Source organism: Bicyclus anynana, chromosome 4 (genome assembly GCF_947172395.1).
Source record: "Bicyclus anynana chromosome 4, ilBicAnyn1.1, whole genome shotgun sequence".
Lineage (NCBI taxonomy): Eukaryota > Metazoa > Arthropoda > Insecta > Lepidoptera > Nymphalidae > Bicyclus > Bicyclus anynana.
This window is the reverse complement of record NC_069086.1, coordinates 4,207,265-4,228,955: the sequence shown is the minus strand read 5'-3', so window position 1 is coordinate 4,228,955 and position 21,691 is coordinate 4,207,265. Positions and strand designations below refer to the sequence as shown.

The 21,691-nt window shown below is 35.9% G+C and overlaps 2 protein-coding genes across 2 annotated transcripts in view; one reads left to right on the top strand and one right to left on the bottom strand.

The window, feature by feature from the left end:
- The window catches only part of LOC112042807 (uncharacterized), a 28,503-nt gene extending 25,752 nt beyond the window's left edge, over positions 1-2,751 (bottom strand). Inside the window, exon 1 of the mRNA XM_024077979.2 lies at positions 2,445-2,751. Within this exon, the coding sequence (XP_023933747.2) occupies positions 2,445-2,547 (103 nt within the window). The 5' untranslated portion in view covers positions 2,548-2,751. The remainder of the gene's footprint in view (positions 1-2,444) is intronic.
- Positions 2,752-5,799: 3,048 nt separating this feature from the next.
- LOC112042791 (MFS-type transporter SLC18B1) lies at positions 5,800-21,442 on the top strand. Its single transcript, XM_024077954.2, has 10 exons — positions 5,800-6,128; positions 9,519-9,688; positions 10,381-10,528; positions 12,341-12,527; positions 12,935-13,050; positions 13,933-14,138; positions 14,704-14,799; positions 16,729-16,897; positions 17,975-18,126; positions 19,434-21,442. The coding sequence occupies exons 1-10, from the start codon at positions 6,021-6,023 to the stop codon at positions 19,603-19,605; spliced, it is 1,524 nt and encodes a 507-aa protein (XP_023933722.1). The 5' UTR covers positions 5,800-6,020; the 3' UTR covers positions 19,606-21,442.
- The last annotated feature ends 249 nt before the right edge of the window (positions 21,443-21,691 follow it).

The following is a 21,691-nucleotide window of genomic DNA, read 5'->3' as shown; positions in this document are numbered from 1 at the left end:
ATCCATAAAGTACCCACTACATCTGAAATAATAAAATCTAGGGCATAGATAGAATCAAAATCTTAATATATAAATGTGAATTCATCACGAAATCTCGAAAACCGCTTTACGTACAATATAAATATACTACGTCCCTGCCAAATAAAATTTGGCAGGGACGTAGTAGTATCCGCTATGAACGGATTTTACGATAGGGCCGGATTAAGGTCTAAGGGTGGGTGAACTTGCGGGCGCCTGCTAGTATTAGAAATCGTCGTCGTCGTCGTCATCAACCCATATTCGGCTCACTGCTGAGCTCGAGTCTCCTCTCAGAATGAGAGGGGTTAGGCCAATAGTCCACCACGCTGGCCCAATGCGGATTGGCAGACTTCACACACGCAGAGAATTAAGATAATTCTCTGGTTTGCAGGTTTCCTCACGATGTTTTCCTTCACCGTTTGAGACACGTGATATTTAATTTCTTAAAATGCACTCAACTGAAAAGTTGGAGGTGCATGCCCCGGACCGAATTCGAACCCACAGCCTCCGGAATCTGAGGCAGAGGTCATATCCACTGGGCTATCACGGCTCTCAGTATTAGAAAACCCAACTGAAATGATTTACTATTAAGATTTACAATAAAAAACAAAGTTATCTCGTAACTGAAAGCCGATGTTATTATTGCATCAATGGTAAGCCTAACTTTCCATGCAATCATGCAAGCAGTGCAATTTATAGGTAATTCAGTTTAATTTTATAATTTGTAAGAATAATACGTAAGTGTGAAATGTTTAGTATATAACTTAATGTACATAATTATAAACAAAATGAAAATACACTAGGTACTCGGACAATTTAATTAGCAAACTCTATACAGGTACCTAACCTACTAGGTTTTTTTTATAAAAATACATATTAATCTCCATGTTTATGAATCATACTAAATGACTGAGAGAGTTAGAGCGAGTAAGAGAGAGAGAGAGAATGAGAGCTTTTCTAAAATCTTTGTCAGTCTGTTTTTCTGTTTGTCCGGGATAATCTATGGAACGAGTGAACCAATTTTAATAGGACTTTCGCTGAAAGATAGAGGAGGTTTAGGTATTAAGCATCATATGAGCTACTTTCTATCCCGAAAAAGTACATAGATCTCGTGGGTGTTTAAAAAACTAAATTTAACATCCACGAAGTCCCAGGCGTCCGCTAGTGCTAAATATATTTTTTCGTTCATTAAAACTTATGTTGTTTGATTGTGAAAAATGTATGATAAAGGTATAACATGAAAAATAACAACAAAGCAGTTCTTTTGTTACACATCCTACATCCCACATCCTAGCAAAGAAATTTAGAGCAAAAATAAAGTGTTTTGGTGGCACAACACATAAAATTGCTATAAGTTCAAACAAATTGGGTTCTATTCCAGAATTGTATTTTTTAATTAAAACGAAGTTTTAGAATCCCGAAATATCTGATTTAAAAAAATCATTAGGGGTTTTTCGAAAATAGAACACAGTCAGATAATTTTTATTATTTAAATTACTAAGAATCCCAATCTTAACAACTGATTAATAGGATAAACCTTTAAACTTTTCAAGTTCAATCGTAATCCCTTTTAGAAAACGATTTTGAAAACCAATGTCAAATAGAGGAGCTTGTTTTTCTTTTTACATTACTTTTTCATAATAATTATATATTCAGTATCGTTTCCATTAACTTACATTTATATTTGGGGTCATTATTAATTCCTAACGACAGCTTATTCATATTTAACAGGAGATATCGATTATATAATAACATTAATAAATGCAATAAGGTAAAGGTCAGAAACTTTTCATCACAATTCACGAAGTTGCCAAATATACCTACAGAACCTACCTATTTCAACATTTAGCGGTAAGTATACAACGAGACGAAAACGAAACTCGAAAGATACTAGTGTTGCAAAACATAAATTTAAATACAATCAGTGCTCTAACAGAACTGATCTTTGTGTCACATGTTTTAATATTAACACTTGCATTGGCAGATATAAAAGATATAGTTTAGTTAATTCAATAGTCTTTTTAACTAAGTATACATAATTATCAAGATATATACAAATGTATGTAAAATAGTAAAAGGAAATCCAACGAATTCTATTACTTTTTTTTTTCTCTGTAGTAAAGTACCAATTTGGTATTAAGGCCCATTTATGTGACTAATTAGTAATTTAACTTTAACCTAAACTTATAATATATTATTATTATACTAAGATAATGACCAATAATATTATAATCTTAGTCTTTCTCTGACTATTACGTCTTTAGATTCTATTATTAAGGCTGTTGTATGCTTTTGTAGTGCTGTAATCCAAGTTCAAATATTTTCAACAAATTATTAGAAATGCCTTTTTTTTTGTTTTCCAAAAATTATTAATAATTTTTTGATTATTTATGCTTATCGCTTACAAAATGCATGTAGGTACTTACGTATTGTAGGTTTATTATCATTCTCCGCAGCCTCTCCGTTATGACAGATGACAGTCAAGCAGAAGACGAGGAACGTTTTGAGGATAGCCATTTTATTCGTCATAAAAAGTAATCGTTCTAAATTCAAATTGTTTTTTTTATTATTAACAGTTCGGAAACACAAACGTGGTACACTATAGAGTTCGTTTTTTTTTAGTTTTTTTTTTTTTAATTTGGAATTATGCCGCGTCCGCTGTTGCACGGAATCAGCTGGCAATAAGCGCCTGGTCGGTCAGTGGGCGGTCGGGCACGCGTCTCATTTTGTTTGAAGTGAAAGCATCAAGCGTTGTGTTTTATTCGGGCATGGTTTTCGACATCCCTCAATGTCGGCTCCCACCTCGCCATTCAGCTATTTACTAACCCCACGTGCGGGGCCGACGTGGTTAGACCGTGTTTAACTTCTTCGGGTGAGTTAGGACCAAAATAATTATACTGATTTAGTATGCAACGAATGAAGAACTGATACTTGATAGATTCTATTATTCATATGTTGAGCAATTTACTTCTCTAAGTGTAATTAATAAAATATGATTCCAGTTTTAATCTGCAAATGATGGTTTTGTTTTGAAGAGAAATAGTATTCCACCATTCTACAATTAGAGTGACTCTATCAATTTATGAATGTAAACAATATAATGTAAATTATTTTACAATGTACCGGCCCTATCTTCATATGGGAAACGTTAATCTTTTCGATTTAATTGGAGAACCAACACCGTCATATCCTAAATTCTGCTATAAGCCGCCTCGACTTACAATGTAGTCGAGGCGGCCTAATTTATCATTCATCATCATCATCATCATCATCATCATCATCATAATCATTATCATCATCATCATCATCATCATCATCATCATCATCATCATCATCATCATTTATTATTATTATTTGTTTATTATTAAATAGCACGGATAAATCCAGTTACACTAATTTAAAAAAATGTACATAAAAAATTAAAAAGAACAAAACACCACAGTAAAAATCGACAAAAATAAGAAAAATTAAACAAAAAACTATTGTACAGAAAGCTTATTGACTATCTTAACTAAAATAACATTTACAATAATTATCAAATAAAAAAATATATTTAAATTACATCCTCTCGCAAAATTTCAAGATATCCCTGCACAATTTGGCTCAATTATCATATCAGCCGATCGACTGCAGTCGACTGCAGTCCTGCGGTCCACTGCAGAACAGAGGCCTTTTGTAGGGACTATCACGGTCCTGAACCGCCTGCATCCAGCGAATCCCCGCGACTTGCTTGATGTCGTCAGTCCACCTAATGGGTGGACACACACACTAACATTGTGTTTTTAGTGCGGGGTCTCCATTTCAGCACCTTAGGACCCCAACGTCCAATTTATCATAATTTTGACAGTTTTGAAACCTTTTTAATTTCTGCACTTCATTAAATAATTGGCAAATTTTTAGTATTATTGTATGCTTTGCGTAACGTCCCTGAATATTTTCTCACTTTTGTACTCTTAATTAGGAAAAAATTTACTTCATCAAAATATTTGCAATGACAATGCATTTTTGTAAGAGATAGGATCTTGTGTAGAACGAGTCAGTGTGTCTATTTCTTATAAGTAATTGTTGTATTATGTAACTATGTACCAGCGTACAAATATGTACTGGAATATATACAGCTGTTTAATATCTGATCTGCCATGTATCTTTCCCAAAAAATACAAGGTTTTCCTGCGATTAAATAAGCAATTTTTGAAGCCTCAATATTTCAAGTATATAGTCTACGAGTATATAATCCTAAACAATTTACACTTTGTGAAGATACCTACTTACTAACAATTAATAAATAAAGAATCCAACATCTATTTACTTTACCGCGCCGTGTGGAGCCGTGATAGTCCAGTGGATACGACCTCTGCCTCCGATTCCGGAAGGTGTGCGTTCGAATCCGGTCGGGGGCATGCACCTCTAACTTCGTGGAAAACATCGTGAGGAAACCTGCATACCAGAGAATTTTCTTAATTCTCTTCGTGTGTGAAGTCTGCCAATCCGCATTGGTGGTGGACTAATTGGCCTAACCCCTCTCATTCTGAGAGGAGACTCGAGCTATGGGTTAATAATGATGATGATGGATGATGATGATTTACTTTACCACCAACTAGCCGCGATAACCCCGATACGGATCGGGATCACTATCAGGTGTCAATGATCATGACCGGGGATGACGCCTTAACTTACTTTTTTGTTGCTTACTAGACCTACTAGTCTAAGATAGGAAAATCTGCTAAAAAGTTTCAGTTTTTATAAAATTTCTTCTGTTCACGGGCTCTTGGACTTATAACGGCCACGGCTCTTATAACTTTGATTTTGACGGCCTCCGTGGCGCAGTGGTATACGCGGTGGATTTATAAAACAGAGGTCCTGGGTTCGATCCCCGGCTGGGCAGATTGAGATTTTCTTAATTGGTACATGTCTGGCTGGTGGGAGGCTTCGGCCGTGGCTAGTTACTACCCTACCGGCAAAGACCAACAAGCGATTTAGCGTTCCGGTACCGTGTAGAAACCGAAAGGGGTGTGGATTTTCATTCTCCTCCTAACAAGTTCCGCCCGCTTCCATCTTAGATTGCATCATCACTTAACATCAGGTGAGATTGTAGTCAATGGCTAACTTGTAAAGAATAAAAAAAAAATAATAACGAATCCTCAGGGTAGGCAGTGAATTTTTGAATCTATGAAATACACGACACTGGATCAGGGTATCATATGTATCATAATACATTCCAAAAGTGTCCAACTCTTGAACTTGGCATGGAAAATTTAATTAATTTAGCAGACATCTTTTTGGGTGGGCTCAACTGAAACTAGATAGAAACAACCACGATACAACAACGTGCGAGTAATAGACGAGTCATTGACTTTAAACTTATAGGTACCCGACAATTGCAATCAAAATGTTTACAGTAATAAAAGCAATTAAAAACTTAATAATAACTCATTTATTATTTTGTTATCATGTTACAATTGTTTAACATCTCGTTAAATTTAAGACACTAACTTACCTCGATTCGGGAGGAATTTTCTCGAATTTCCAAATACATTGCGGCTTAAATAAAACAATATCCTACTTTGATAATATATTCACAGATTTATCCATATATACTCGAAGTTAAGTATAATGGTATTTTTCCAACAATAAATACATTGCTGTTCTGTAAAGACCATTTCTATAAAGTGTTCTTAAAAGAGGCAATGGACATCGACATTGGATGTTCTAAGAATACTCGATAACTTGGTTATCGCAAAATTGGAACAGTTACATTAATATTCCCTTGTCAGTTTGTCAGTTACATACCCGCATTGAGAAAATTATGACGTTTTGATAAATTTAATTTGTATTTATCTCACTTTTATTGTCTATTTTATAATAAGTGACAGCATTTAAACAAATCTAGTTATCAATAGATTTATAAGTTTAATTTACAATTTTTTGCGAATATGAAAGCATTATATACGTAGTTAAATTTTAGTGTTATTTGATATTTTTGGAGAAGACTTTTTGTCAAAATGCGTGAATTTACACGAAGACAGTGGATGACTGTGGTGGTGATTTCTGTTGCTGATTTTTGTAATGCAATTTGCGTGGCACTGCAGGCGCCGTTTTTTCCCCAAGAGGTTAGTAAACACGACACCTCTTCTGTATTTATAGCAACGATTTTAAACCGACTTCGAAAAAAAGGTTCTCAATTCGACGCATGTGTGTTTTTTTTAAATTTTTGTTACCTTATAACTTCGTCATTTCTTAACCAATTTTGACAATTCTTTTTTTGTTCGAATGTGTATACTTCCAAATTGGTCCCGTTTAATTTTTATAAAAATCGGTTCAGTAATTTTATTTTGTGTTGTAAAATGAAAATAACGAAATTGCCCGTACCTACTGTGGCGCTTTCGTTCATTATGCTAGGATACGGCATGAGTTAATACGCTGGCAGGCTTAGCACCACCTTCAAAGTGATCAAAAGATGTTATTTTTCGCTTTTTAGTTTATTTTTGTGATTTTGAAGTCGGTTGAATTTTTTTGATAAAAAGATTTTCTGTACTATTAGATATGTTACGTGCAATCAAAATCACAAATCTAACTAACTTATTGAATAATACGAAGATGTGATTTTTTGCCACATCCAACAATTAGTAGACAGCACACCACATGCTATGTGAATTCTCGCACTTTAGTGTAGCACATTTTTGGATTTTTAAAGTTGGTTGTTTTTCACTCGTTGGGCCCGCTGTAATATAAGAAGGTTCATATATATTTTCCTCTGTTTTTCGAAATTCGAGTTTTTTTATCGAATCTTAATGCTTTGAGGCCCTAGTAAGCTTTTCTGGCTATATTTACGATAGTGTCTGTCATGATTTTTGAGCAGCTAAGTCGGTTTGAAAGTCCAATTGGCAGCATTTAAAAGTGTTTCATTAAAAACAAAACATTTTAAATTGTTTTTTAATACTTTTATACGGCTTCACCGATCGTTTCTAAAAACTAATTTGTTCCTAATCTTAACCTCACCTTTAAAAATCCGCGTTCTTTGGTGACAATTTTGTAGAAATTAGTTCATCTCGAAATGTTTTAAAAAAAGCGTATTTTATATTATTCCGAAATTTATTGTCAGGTCAGTATAAATCTTGATCTTGAAGTCAGATCAGATTTCTGTGTAGACCTTAAAACTCTGCATTGATCACAACCAAACGCGTAAAAATCGGTTGATTTGTTCTAGAATTACCAAATAAAAAAAAAAAAAACACTTTTTTATAAATAGTGATTACTATGTCATCCTTAGATTTCCAATACAATTTGAACCAGATCCTGACCATGAGATTTAATGAAATCTTCAATACAAAATTTCGGAAATTGTTTTTATTGGCAGTTTTTGAGTTGAAAAATGTCGCTAAATCCGTAAATTATGGTTATTTTTTAGTATTTTAAACTTTAGTTAATTGAGCTAAAAATAATTAAATATTCAAAAATATATAATCTGTAATAATAATTACGTGGTTCTTTTTGAGGTACGGAAACGTAAAATCAACAAAAACCCTTAGGTACTGAGTGTCGTGGAATAAAATGAGTATGCTCGTGCACGATAACCCTACTCGTAAGTGTTATCAGTGTAAGTTAAGGGTACGGGAAACCCAGCTACACATGCAACGTTATGTATTTCTACGGTTGACCAAGCTATGCCCCCTTAATTGTAAGTGGAAAACCATTGCCTATTCTCAGAAGAACACTTCACAGGGCAAGAAACATCTGAGGCATAGTGTTATTACACTGGTAAGTATGCTACCCAGCTACACACATAACGTTATGTATTTCTATGTCTGACCAATCTATGCCCCCTTAATGGTAAGTGGAAAACCATTGCATACACAGAAGAACACTTGACAGGGTAAAAAACACCTGAGGCGTAGTGCTATTACACTGGTAAGTATGTTAGACCATCGCCATACCTATGGACATGATGTCTCATATTATGCCGAAGAAAATGTTAAAAAAAAATACGTTTTACACTTGGACAATCCGAGGATATGAAGCCTCGCCTTCTACCTTCGAAAATCACCACGGCCCAATCTTCATATATATATTTTTTTTTTTTGGATACTACTATACATACATTTTGTATAATCATAGGCTGACAAACTTTCAAATGGGGTATGTCGCAGGCTTAGCGGTATATATACTATACGATACTCCGGTTTCGGAGTGCAAATTCTAAATTCACAGATCTTTCTCGGGTCTGGATGGCATGGCCAATTAGTCGGTTTTTGGCAAAGATTTGCCAAATACATCCAATAATCATTGTTATTTATTTAAAACTAGCTGACGCCGCGCGGTTACACCCGCGTGGTTCTCGTTCCCGTAAGAATACGGTAATGATATATAGAATTTAACTTTCCTCGATAAACACTGAAAGAATATTTCAAATTGGACCAGTTGTTCCTGAGATTAGCGCGTTCAATCAAACAAACAAACAAAATCTTCAGATTTATATATTACTATAGATAGAAGTATAGATTAGTATGGATACCGAAATATTTTTTTATCGATTTCAAGTAGCTAGGTAATATTTGTAAATTACTTTGTAATTTTTAATTACTTTACGGATTAATTTTTAGTCCTGTTTCCTGAAATGTCCTTAGGATCTATTTTCCTGTTACGTTAAATTAAAAAACCTCAACAAGAATAATAATATTTGTAGCATTGCTTTCCATTGGTAATTGTATGGTAGTCAGGCGCAAACATAAAGAAATCTACTCGTAGGCAACTCGACTTGTTTACGCTTTGCTTTATTGATAAGTTAAAATGGACATTATAATATCGTATCAATGACAATAATTATGACATGTAAAGTGCTCAGGCTCACATTGTAAATAGTTCATGCTAATTAATTTATTATTATTATTAAACATATACAGTATATTAATAAAGTAATACTAGAAATCCAACAAATCCTTTCTATCTGTTTTAAAACGAATACTTTTCTTACCGTGATTGTTCTTCATAAGTGAATTTTGTTAGGCTATGACCCTTTACTTTTCTGGAGTTCTTAATCACGTAAACTACGTCGCATTGTTGTTAAACTACTAATAAAAATCGTCGTTATTATCTGTGTAGCAGGAGCGTAGCTACCGCCGATTTAGCCGTATCAGTAATATGTGTACCTAAAAGTGTACCTAATCCACAAGCTCACTGAATCTGGTACTTCCCGAAAAAAAATCATGTAAGAACGGCCCATAGAGTTTCATATAAGAAATGACAAAAGTAAAAAAAAAACAATCTCTTTATTTCCTGCGTTTAAAGCGTATGCTCTGTCTATTAAAAGCTTTAAGACCATTACCTATATTATTAACTTTTTTTATACAGTGTTGTCACAGGTGTTATTGACATACGGATGGGGTTGTTGTGCTTAAATACTCTAAGTAAGACCTCTTCGTAATTAGTAACCAAGTCATAGTAATCAATTTAACAGTCACATTAAACCAAAAATGTAATTTATGAGGTTTATTTTTTTTCAGGCCGAAAAAAAAGGATGTACTGCGACAGAGTACGGTCTTGTTTTCGGAGTGTTCGAGCTGGCGGTGTTTGTCATCAGTCCATTCTATGGGGCACATCTGAACAGGCTGGGGCCGAAGCTGGTCTTCAACGCGGGGATACTCACCACATCGACATGCGCCATTTTGTTTGGGTAAGCTAAGACTTACCATTTTGTTTGGGTAAGCTAAAACTAAGCTGGCACTTAGTGCCATAGGCACGTAGTTTATTACAAGACTAGCAGACGCCGCGCGATTCCGTTCCGCGTGGTTTCCGTTCTCGTAGGAATACGGGGACAATATATAGCCTATAGCCTTCCTCGATAAATGGGCCATCTAACACTGAAACATTTTTTCAAATCGAATCAGTAGTTCCTGAGATTAGCGCGTTTAACAAAACAAACAAACTCTTCAGCTTTATAACATTAGTATAGATTCGAATCAAACCAAATCGAATGAATATACTTTTTTACTTATGTCCGTTAAGTCAATCAATCTCGCAAGCGCTCTAAGCAATTTTATTGAATTTAATATGTATTAATTGTAACATACGAGTATGTTATGTATTCATGCGATAGCCAAGTCAATCTATTTATTTAAAATATAAAAGATTTTTAATATTGATATGGTCACTTTAAGATGTTGTTAGGTTAGCTAATTACGTTATAACCTGAAACAGAAGATCCCTTAATTACGGACAGAACAAAGTAATCGACTTGGTATTACATGGATCTCACAACTTTTTGCGGTAGAATAACTGATTGCGAGAATTGCTACATTTTACAAGTGTTGTTTTTTATGGCATTTATATGACTTGAATGAATTTAATATTTATTATATTCTGCAGATTACTGGATAAAGTGGACGGACATGTACCATTCGTGACGCTGGCGTTCACGATCCGAATCATCGAGGCGATGGGCAACGCCGCCTTCCTCACTGCTTCCTTCGCAATCATCGCCAAGGAGTTTCCCGATAATGTCGCCAGCATGTTTGTAAGTAACATTCGCTGCCATATTGATCAAATCCTTCTTTTTTTATATTCCTGGGCCTTTTTTTTATATACATGATCTGGGCCGTTCATGGGCCGTTCAGATTAATTTGCTTCTATTTCATTTTTGATGCTGCATTTTCGAACCCTCATCATACTGGTGATAGGCCGGACGACGTAACTTTACGCACTGGCTACTTCGCCATCAACAATGTCACCAGCATGTATACAGTTATGATGTTGGCCATTTTGCGGAGCTGAAACACATCATAAAGGTGATAGGCTACGTAGTAGTGTTTTCCTGATCGTCGCACTCGCCAACAACGTCATCGAGTTCCCCAACAACGTCACCTGCATGTTTGTAAGTAACAACAGCTGCCATATTGAGAACAACCTTGTCCTTATGTTCCTTGGCCTTTTCTGTGCTAAGTTTTGATATTACGCGTAGCCAGGCCAGCTGTTTGAGCTTAAAATTAATTTATGACACTGAAGTTCATGATCCACATCTTTGTGAAGCTTTCTTCACCATCTCCTTCGCCTTTATCGTCAAGGATCCAATAATGTTACCAGCATGTTTATATTCAACATCAACTGCCATATTGGTCCAGTCCAACATGTTTGGCTACAACTCCCATTCGATGCGCTAGCATTCATCATCAATCATTTACGTAACATATATAGTACTCACTGCCTTCGCCATCATTTCCTGGGTGACATATAATGTTGCCAGCGTTTTTGTTAGTAGTTTTAGCTGATGAAGTTAGTAAAATTCATCTTGTTCCTAACGCGTTCGGAATCTGCATCAACTAAGCAAATCAAGCACAGGACTGACTTGTCAGTTAATGAATCATAGTGTTTTTAGTTTAGGCTTTATATAGCGACAGTCGCGTCTGACAGCAAATACCCTCAGGACACTGTTGCAAATAACCAGCACTCAGCAAAACAGAAACTATGTATTGCATGGTTGCACAGAAGCAATCCACACGTCTCAGCTTTAGTTGCATCATTAATAATCTTCAATCTCTCTAATCTAAGCACGATACATAGTACTTACAAAGTTATCGAGCGCATGTTAAATAGCTTAAGCTTGCATTAAATTAATGACAAAACTATTAAAATAATTGTTACACTTACTTATACAACTAAGTGTAAGTATGATAATCTTAATTGGTGTCACACTAAATTTGACCTATTTTTATCTCGAGGCGAGACGAGTGACCTGAAAACATTGTGCGTATCAAGATTATCTCTACCGGCGACGTTATGCAACGGAAGATTCTGTTGCCTGAATATATTTGCCTAGCAATACTTGTAATTGTAAATATAGCATATAATCTTTCCAATTATTTCTTTTATAATTATAATCTAGTTTCAGTTGAGTTGCTATTTTGTACATTAATTATCAAATTAATTAATGAACGGAGACCTAAAGTGGTTTTTTAAATATGCAAATTATAAAAGCGCAGAAATGTTAAAAGATAATAATATATATAGTAATAATATAGTAATAATTATAAAATGAAAATTTTCTCGAAAAAAATTCAATATCATAGTTCTTCATATGAGTTAGAGGTTCCAGTTTAAAGTACGTTTTTTTACTGACATACATCGATGCTTCCACCAGACAAGATTCATACAACTTTCTATAAATGGTCCGTATTAGGCCAGCGTGGTGGACTATTAGCCTAACCCATTTCATTTCCGAGAGGAGACTCGTGCACAGACGTGAGCCGAATATGGGTTGCTAATGATGACGATGAAATCGTTCTTAAATAGCAAATATGACTTTGTTCAGGAAAATGTTTATTTTTCGCAGGCATCCTTGGAAACATTCTTCGGCCTCGGCCTCATCGTGGGCCCAATGTTGGGAGGAGCGTTATACAACTGGGGCGGTTACTCCCTCCCATTTGCAGTGCTCGGCTCCACGCTATTCCTCACTGCCATTCTGTGCTACCTTACACTGCCAAAGACGTTCGATGATGAGGACATTAAGCCAACTGGTCGTAAGTTTAAGCACAAAATTAGTAATTATTGGTTTTCGAAAAGAAAATAATTAAATCAAACTAGATAGAAAGAAAGTAGATAGAAATTCTAAATAAGCTGGGCACGTTTTTAGGGTAGTTTTGAAGTTGAGGTTGCAGAAATCAGAATACACAGTTTATATACATTAAAAAAATTATTAAGTCTAATAAGTAAGTGTGATTTCATACACGATACTAAAACAAATACAAGCTTTTGAAATAGCTGGACCGATTTTAAAAGACTGTTACTGGAAGATATTACATAGAGGGTTACTAAGCACCATATGATACGTACTACTTTTTATCTCAGAAAAAGCTGTAGTTTCAGCGGGATTTGTGAAAAACTGAATTTTACGTTTTTAGGCGCCCTCTATTTTTTCTATTTCCAGCGACAATGATGTCATTGTTAAGGATCCCTGGCGTGTTGCTGGCTGCAATCAGTATCATATGCACAAGCATGAGCATTGGGTTTCTGCAGGCGACGCTCGAGCCGCATTTACGAGAGGTAAAACTACTGAAAACTTTTAATTCATTACACAGATAACTAATAATATAAATCTTTAAATAATCATACGACTGTAGTTTGTAACCAGGCCGCTGCATCACTTTAATATTGTATTGATTGGCCTGAAATTTGGCTTGAAAATAGATTATAAATAAATAAATATACTTAAACAATACACATCACTATCTAGCCCCAAAGTAAGCATGCAGAGTAGCTTGTGTTATGGGTGCTAAGATAGTTGATATTATAATATTAATATACATTTATTTATATACTACATATAAATACTTATACTTATATAATGAATAAATACACACAGACACTGGAAAACACCCATGCTCATCACACAAATATTTTCCAGTTGTGGGAATCGAACCCACGGCCGTGGATGCAGAAAGCAGGGTCACTGCCCACTGCGCCACGCGGCTGTTTATTATGGATGAACATTATTTTTATCCCGAAAACCCATGGTTCACCCGGGATTTGTAATATACATATTGTTGGGAGAATGTAGTCAGAGAAAATGTGTTCGGCCAATGTTATATAACATGGCTTAGTTCTATATCAGAACGGGTATTCAGGGCTGCTCTGGCGGTATTTTACCAGGTTTGACTGGCCGGGGAGAATGACTGAAGCATAGAAGGGGAGTGGTAACTAAAAAGGAGTGTTGTAAAGGGCGTCCTTAAGCCTACATCCAATTCGTGTCTGAGACTTCGCTGAAGATTATTCTCTGCCACTCGAGGGATTATTAGTAAATTTATTAGTAAAAATTGTATAACCCAATTCATTCGATAATTGTGTGTTGCCTTTCAAATTCGCTTCTGATGTCAACCCGTCCCTGACAATTTATGTATTATTTAAACAGAGTTCGTTTTCTTTCAGTTCCACTTTTCTCCAGTGATTCTTGGAGTAATCTTTATAATAAACGGGGGTATATACGCACTATCGGCCCCCGCCTGGGGCTGGCTCTGTGACCATCCATACATCAAGCCCAAGTATATCACAGCCTTAGGACACATGTTCGTTGTTTGCGCTTTCCTGCTCGTCGGACCGGCGCCTTTCATTGATGTGGTTCCTTACCAATCTACGTAAGTTCTATGCATTTAGCGCATGTATATGTTTTTTTTTAATTAGAAGAATTTTAAGTAAACAATAATAATAATGGTTCAGACTGACTATGTCCGGTCCAACATTTTCATAGAAAATTTTAAGACAAAAAAAATTTAAATGTGTAAAGTGATGATGATTTTTTTCTCGTCTATCCCATAGTATGTTGTAATGATAGTGTGTAAATGAGATGAACTCTACCGGTATTTTTGCATTATATTTTTTATGTTGTTGAATTTTTACAGAAAAGTGTACTAAGAAGAAAAATCTTTGTTATTAATTTCTTAGGTAAATAAATAAAACATACTAAACTAAATATTGCGTCTAAAGACTCATTATTATTAAAACAGTACATGTGTATTTATCCGATTTTCTAACCTAACTCAATTAACACGATCCCTGCGGTACGAGGTCAATTGACCTCGTATTCGACGTTACCTTAGTTTCAGTAATAATTAAAAATTGCCAAAATAAATAAATTATTTTCTATTTAAAATTAACTTCGGTAACGCCTGCTTGTATTCAATAATTTTATTTTTCTCTCAGGATGCTGTGTCTTATAATTGGTGGTCTGGTACTACACGGCCTGGGTATTGGGAGCCTCTTGGTGTCGACGTTCTCTGATGCCCTTGGTACTGCCATGTATGTTACCATGAATTTTACTTCATATACTTTTAAATAACAATGAAACTGTAAAGGGACTTTGCTAATACATTTTACATTATGAATGTGAAGATGGGTGTTACGATCTCATGCCTGAACCACTAAACCGATTTTAAAAATTCTTTCACCAATGGCGAGCTACATTATCAGCGATTAGCGTAGACGTATTTTATCCCCGTACTCGCATTGGAATGGAATCTACGTGGGTGAAATCGCATGGCGACCGCTAGTTCAAATTATTTCTAGCTTAAATGTGCTACGAACTCTAGAAGATGTTCATAGCGCATTTAAGATATTAAGGTAGGTATGTCTCGTGAGGAAACCTGCATACCACAGAATTTTCTTGATTCTCTGCGTGTATGAAGTCTGCCAATCCGCATTGGGCCAGCGTGGTGGACTTAGGCCAATAGTCCACCACGCTGGCCCAATGCGGATTGGGCCCTCTCATTCTGAAAAGAGACTCGAGTTCAGCAGTGAGCTGAATATGGGTTGATAATGATGATGTATCTCTACATTCGGGGATAGGTGCAATCGTAACTTAATGTCTCGAATTTTCGTAAATGCTAGATGTGTGGTAGAAGTTGAGAGGCAATGCAAACTAAATTTTCATATGGATACTCTACACAAAGAAAGCAGAAAACTGTTTTAAATGGACTTTGCTGTTCAACAAATAATACTGTATCAGTTGAGCTGTACTTATTTGTTCATGGGTAATGGGTAAATATAGGTAATGGAGTGACACAAATCTTACCTATATCAAGAAATTACTACGCAGTTTACCCCAAAAGATATTTTAAAAATATTACAATAACATGACAGAGATAACCTTAACCGCCAAGGATAACAAAGTAGTCCGCATTTCATAACAAGTAATTAATTCTCAGTTAATTGACGTACAGATATGATAACCTGCAATATTCGATAGTGTGTTTTTTTTCTTACCTGATATTTTGATAACATCTGCCAATTAAATTGATAACGAAATAAAAGAAAATACATCGCATACGCTACCCAACTAGGGGTCATGATCTGACCCTTCTACGAAAACAAAATGCTAAGTCGTATCAGGCAATACATTCGTTAACGGATGTAGTAGATAGGTACTTTTACGGTTATAATAAAGTGTTATGACATCTATAACTTGCTTAAAGACCTTGGCCTCTCTAGAACTGCAGCTAGTTCCATATTAGAACGAGTATCCAAAGCTGCTCTAATAGGATCTTACCAAATTTGGCAAGGCAGGGAGAACAACAGGAGCGGAGGAGAGGAGTGTTAATCGATTGTCAAGGAATTCCTTAACCCTACATCGACTGGTCACAAGTCCTGGACTTTGCTCGGAATTTTTCTCTCTGCTACGCGATGGACCCGACACCCGCACGGTGAATCCGTGGATTGCTAAGATATTCGTCTCTCTTAAAGGAGCTCCTTAACCCTACATCCGTTATTCATAAGTCCCGGGTTTTGTTAGGAGTTTTTCTTTATGCCTTACGATAGATCCAACACCCGCACTGTGAATCCATTTAATGCTAAGATATTCATCTCGTAAGGTTCACACGAAAATCCTTACAATTACAGAATTTTCGACGCACTCAAACAATTCCACAAGCGTTTATTGCGTCTTTAACACCGTATATGTTACTCCATAGAATGGATAATGTGAACAATCTCTGCCGAACATTTATAGCGAAAAGTCCCATAATGACCATTATATCCATCCGTAGCAAAAGACCTCCTACATCTCCTACTGTCTAAATAAACTTAGGTACTTTTGAATTTCATGTTTTCTATAATTTCAGATACAATGAAATCTGCTAAAATTTCCAAAGTTTTTATGGGTATTTTCACAAACCACTATATAATATTTCTACTGGGTATGTGGAAGATGATGATGATGATGTGTGTTTACAGCTCCAGCGGATTACCCAACTCCATCGAGACCTACGGCCTGGTGTCGGGTATGTGGACGTCTACCTTCGCGCTGGGCGCTTTCATCGGCCCCACCGTGTCGGGCTTGCTCTTCCAGTACATCTTCTTCAGACCTTCCACATATTTCATTGTTATCCTTCATTTCTGTGTGGCAAGTATTTTAGTTCTTTATTTGTTGTCATTTTATTATCGGCCATTTTTAACAAGCGAGGACTTGGATTTATTAACGACAATAACACACAAGGTTGGCGGGTTTTAATTAACCAGCACAATCAGATGTTAGTGACCGACGGCTTTACGTGCTCCAAGGCTGTAACTTTTTTAGGAAATAAAAATAATAAAAAAAATAAATATACTTAAACAAGACACATCACTATCTAGCCCCAAAGTAAGCATACAAAGTAGCTTGTATTATGGGTACTAAGATAGTTGATATTATAATATTCATATACATTTATATACTACATATAAATACTTATATAATGTATAAATACACACAGACACTGGAAAAGACCCATGCTCATCACACAAATATTTTCCAGTTGTGGGAATCGAACCCACGGCCGTGGATGCAGAAAGCAGGGTCACTACCCACTGCGCCACGCGGCCGTCCGGTCCGCGGCATGTACCTCCAACTTTTCAGTTGCATTTTTCTGAAATTAAATATCACCTGTCTCAAACGGTGAAGGAAAAACCTGTATACCTGACAATTTTATTAATTGTCTTGGCCTAACCACCCCTCATTTTGAGAGGAGACTCATGCTCAGCAGTGAACTGAATATCGGTTGACAATAATGATGATGAATGATTATTTTTATACTAGTGGACGCCCGCGACTTCGTCCGCGTGAAATTTAGTTTTTCACAAATCCCTCGGGAACCATGGATTTTTTCGGGATAAAAAGTAGCTTGTGTGTTAATCCAGGCTATAATATATGTCAATACCAAACTTCAGCTAATTCGGTTCAGTAGTCGAGGCGTGAAAGAGTAACAAACCATGGATTTTTTCAGGATAAAAAGTAGCCTATGTGTTAATCCAGAGTAAAATCTATTTCCATTCCAAATTTCAGTCAAATCGCTTTAGTAGCGGCTTTAAATAGTAACAAACCGCCAAACATACATCCAAACATCCGTACAAACTTTCGCGTTTATAATATTAGTAGGATTTCGAAGGAAATAGCGTTTTAGATGCAAGCTTCCAGGAGCTCATTTGCATTGCTCTCCGACAGATGGGCGTAGTTCTCCTGTTCCTATGCACGTGTGACCGCTACAAGATGGACGTGTCGGTGTCGGCCGGCGACCTGATGCAGCTCGACGGAACTCTCGACGAGAGCGTGCTCATCGGGGAGAAGTTCATCGCTCCTACTACACGGACTAAGAGGTGTGTTATGCTAATCAATTGCGCAATGGAAAGAGCTATAATCAGAGTATCCTGTGGTGTTCGAAACAGAAATAGAAGAAAAAAAGTAAAATGTAAAAGAATCCAAGGCAGCGACCAAAGTTATAGCGCCACCGTCGCAGCTGAAGTGTCAATGGGCAGGACATATAGTTAGCTAAGGCGATGAATATCGGGCTCCCGAGGCGTTGGAATGATGACCCCGCATCAAAATTCAAAAATTCAAAACTTATTTAAGCATGCCAATTAGGCTTAGTTTACAAGCACTTTTGAAACGTCAAGTCATGTCATAATTTTATTTAATGGTGGTAATTACAGTCGAAAACTTAAAATTAAAGTTCCAAATGCGCCTTGGTCCGAGAAGACAAACTCAGCTAAAAGTCTTTTTTGTTGTTTACCACCATTTTACAAACTTATCTAGAACTAAGTAAGTACACAGTCGTATAGTGCAGTTCAACACCAAGCTTTTTTATCAAAAAAGCTTGGTGTTGAACTTATAAATAACTTAACTTGAATTTATAAAGCTGGCTGGTTAGTCCACCCACCAGATGGTCAGACGACAAACGTTTTGATCTTGTCATTGACAAAAATCTTGACATTGTCTATATCCCTCGGACGCGTACTAAAGTTACTACTGTTTAGGCACTCTTTCCTTACACGCTCTGCAAAGATGTGGAATGCTCTTCTAGCTTCCGTTCTCCCCACGACCTTCAATATCGACATCTTCAAGTCAATCTCCTGTTAATCTCCTCTTAATCCTGTTTAATGTATAAACATTTAAAGAAGTCGCTGGCTCCAGGCAGGTCAGACTAAGCATAGTGGTATTTGTATAAAAAGCATATGTAATAACTAATTGGTTACTCTAGTAATACTTTTAACAACAAACTCTCTTTATCGCTAACACAGAATAACTGCTTTACAAGCAGCGTGGTGAGGCCATATAAAAACAAACGTCACACGTCTCTTGAACATCCGCATATTGAATTTTTTTTTCATAACTTAACACTAACAACAGTTACGTAAATTAATATAATAATCAATAATTACCAATAAAAAATACTTCATCTTATTTCTTTAGTTTTTAAAATATTTAAAAACATTAGACGCCATTTTTCTTGAATAACATTGACAATTACTAATGCTTCGTGTCGTACTGACTCTAGAATGTATTCGTTTTTGAATTTTGTGTTTGTAACGTCTACGACACCGTCGTCTTCCGTGCGCTCTATCTGCACATTATTCTTGATCTATGATTGTTAATTAATTAAGTAATGCGTTTGTTTCCATTCCAGTCGGCGATACGGCATAAGCGTGGAGCGATCTCGTCCGCCCGCCATGAACAGTCTGATCGCGTGCTCCAGCTACAAGAACCGGCGCAGTCCGTGGAGCCAGCGCACGCCGGTGTACCGCCCCTCCTACGGCAGCCTCGACCATCGCTTCCGAGCCTCGCTCTCCGTCACATAGTAGCACGAGAACACTGCCATCACTTTACTGCATACAAGCAAAGCTTTAAATTTTTAAATCAGTGGAACAGTTTTAATCAGAAGAACTACGAATGAGATACAGAACACTAGCAGACAGCAACTTTAAACCTCCTTAATCCAACCCTGTCGCAACATCCATTCTCAGTGGACATTTCCTAACTATAAACTGCCTCCCTGCCAAATTTCATCTATGTCAAGCGGTTTTCGATATGTCCGCGAATTGGTCCTCGTGAAATTCAGTTTATCATAAATCCGGTATGAACCATAGATTTATTGGGATAAAAAGTAGCCAATATGTTGCTCAATAACCTCCTCTATCTTCAGTGGAAGTCTCATTTAAATTTGTTTAGCCGTTCCAAAGATTAGCCGGGATAAACAGACAGCCAGACAGACAAAAATTTAAAAAAAATATTCGTGTTTCTCTATCGTGTAAATAACTATATTCATTTGAGAAAACACAGTTATATTAAAATCATAGATATAAATATTTTTATTTACATGTATTGAAAACAACTAGTGGTAGGAGAGAGTTGATTTTACTCGAGCGTCATCTCGATGCTCAATTTTTGTTTCCAAAATTTGACCTAGTTGAATAAAAAAATTGAAAAAATACAAATACCTACCTAACACAGTAATATATTTAAATACTAGCGGACGCTAAAAATATAATATTTCTTTCTTGGTTAACCTTTCTTTCATAATAGATTGAATCATGATAAAACAATGATTATATGTTGAAGATTTCGCTGGAATCTTTGGAAGCCGCATGAAAATACGTTGAATCACTAAGTAGACAAACGGAAATTTCCTACAGCTTTTTTAAGTTTTACTGTACCTACTTCATATATTTTTTTCAGGATAATTTTGATTATTTCATCAAATTACGTTACATTATAATAGGTATAGATTAATTTCAATATACTAAATCTTGAAGTGGTTGTGGTTGCCGCTACAACCTTAAGGCTTAAAAAGATTGTAATAATACGTAAAAAAATATTTAATTGAATAAGGCACATACGACATAATAATAGTACAAGTAAGATAAGTCGGTAATATTTTTACGAGTTGTTACATTGTATGACATATCAGTTATTTAGCATTGTTTATTACCTATATTTTATAAATTATTTTTGTTTATTTATGTATTTTTCCGCTTCTACAATCTCAATTATAATAAACATTATTATTTTAATTACGAGTTATTACATGTTTACGACATTTTATAATAGGATTCACTTTAAATGTGACAATTACTATAATTATATTAATAATAATGGTTAATTTATGTACCTTTAAAATTCTCGGACCTATAAACGAGTATATAATGTAAATATTTTATTAAATTAAAAACATTTTTTTTTATTTTATCGCCTGCCATTTATATTTTAATGTAATAATTTTTACTATTAAGTTACATATAAATTAATTTTGCCACAAAATTCGAGTCGGGCACGGAAAAATTTTACTTTTTTTCTTGCTAGAAAATCCCAGTTGGCGCATAGAGGTGGTGTTTATGGTGCCACACACAGTCGACACGCCCGTGTCTTGCGGAGCACGAGTAGAGAGTTAATGATTGTTCATAATTCTTAACCCGTATTCGGCTCACTGCTGAGCTAGAGTCTCCTCTCAGAATGAGAAGGGTTAGGCCAATAGTCCACCACGCTGGCCCAATGCGGATTGGCAGACTTCACACACGCAGAGAATAAGAAAATTCTCTGGTATGCAGGTTTCCTCACGATATTTTTCCTTCACCGTTTGAGACACATTTTATTTAATTTCTTAAAATGCACACAACTGAAAAGTTGGAGGTGCATGCCCCGGACCGGATTCAAACCCACACCCTCAGGAATCGGAGGCAGAGGTCATATCCACTGGGCTATCACCGCTCATAAGTATGTATAATTAGTTGAAAATTGACAATAATGGAAGAGTAGAAAAAAGCCGTCTGAGAGTTTTTTTTAAAACGTTGCCTTATTCCTTTTAAACAAAGTAAAACAATGCTTGGTAGAATCCGCTTTTACTGAGGGTTTTCACGCGGGTAAAGCTGCATACATCTGCAAGTCATA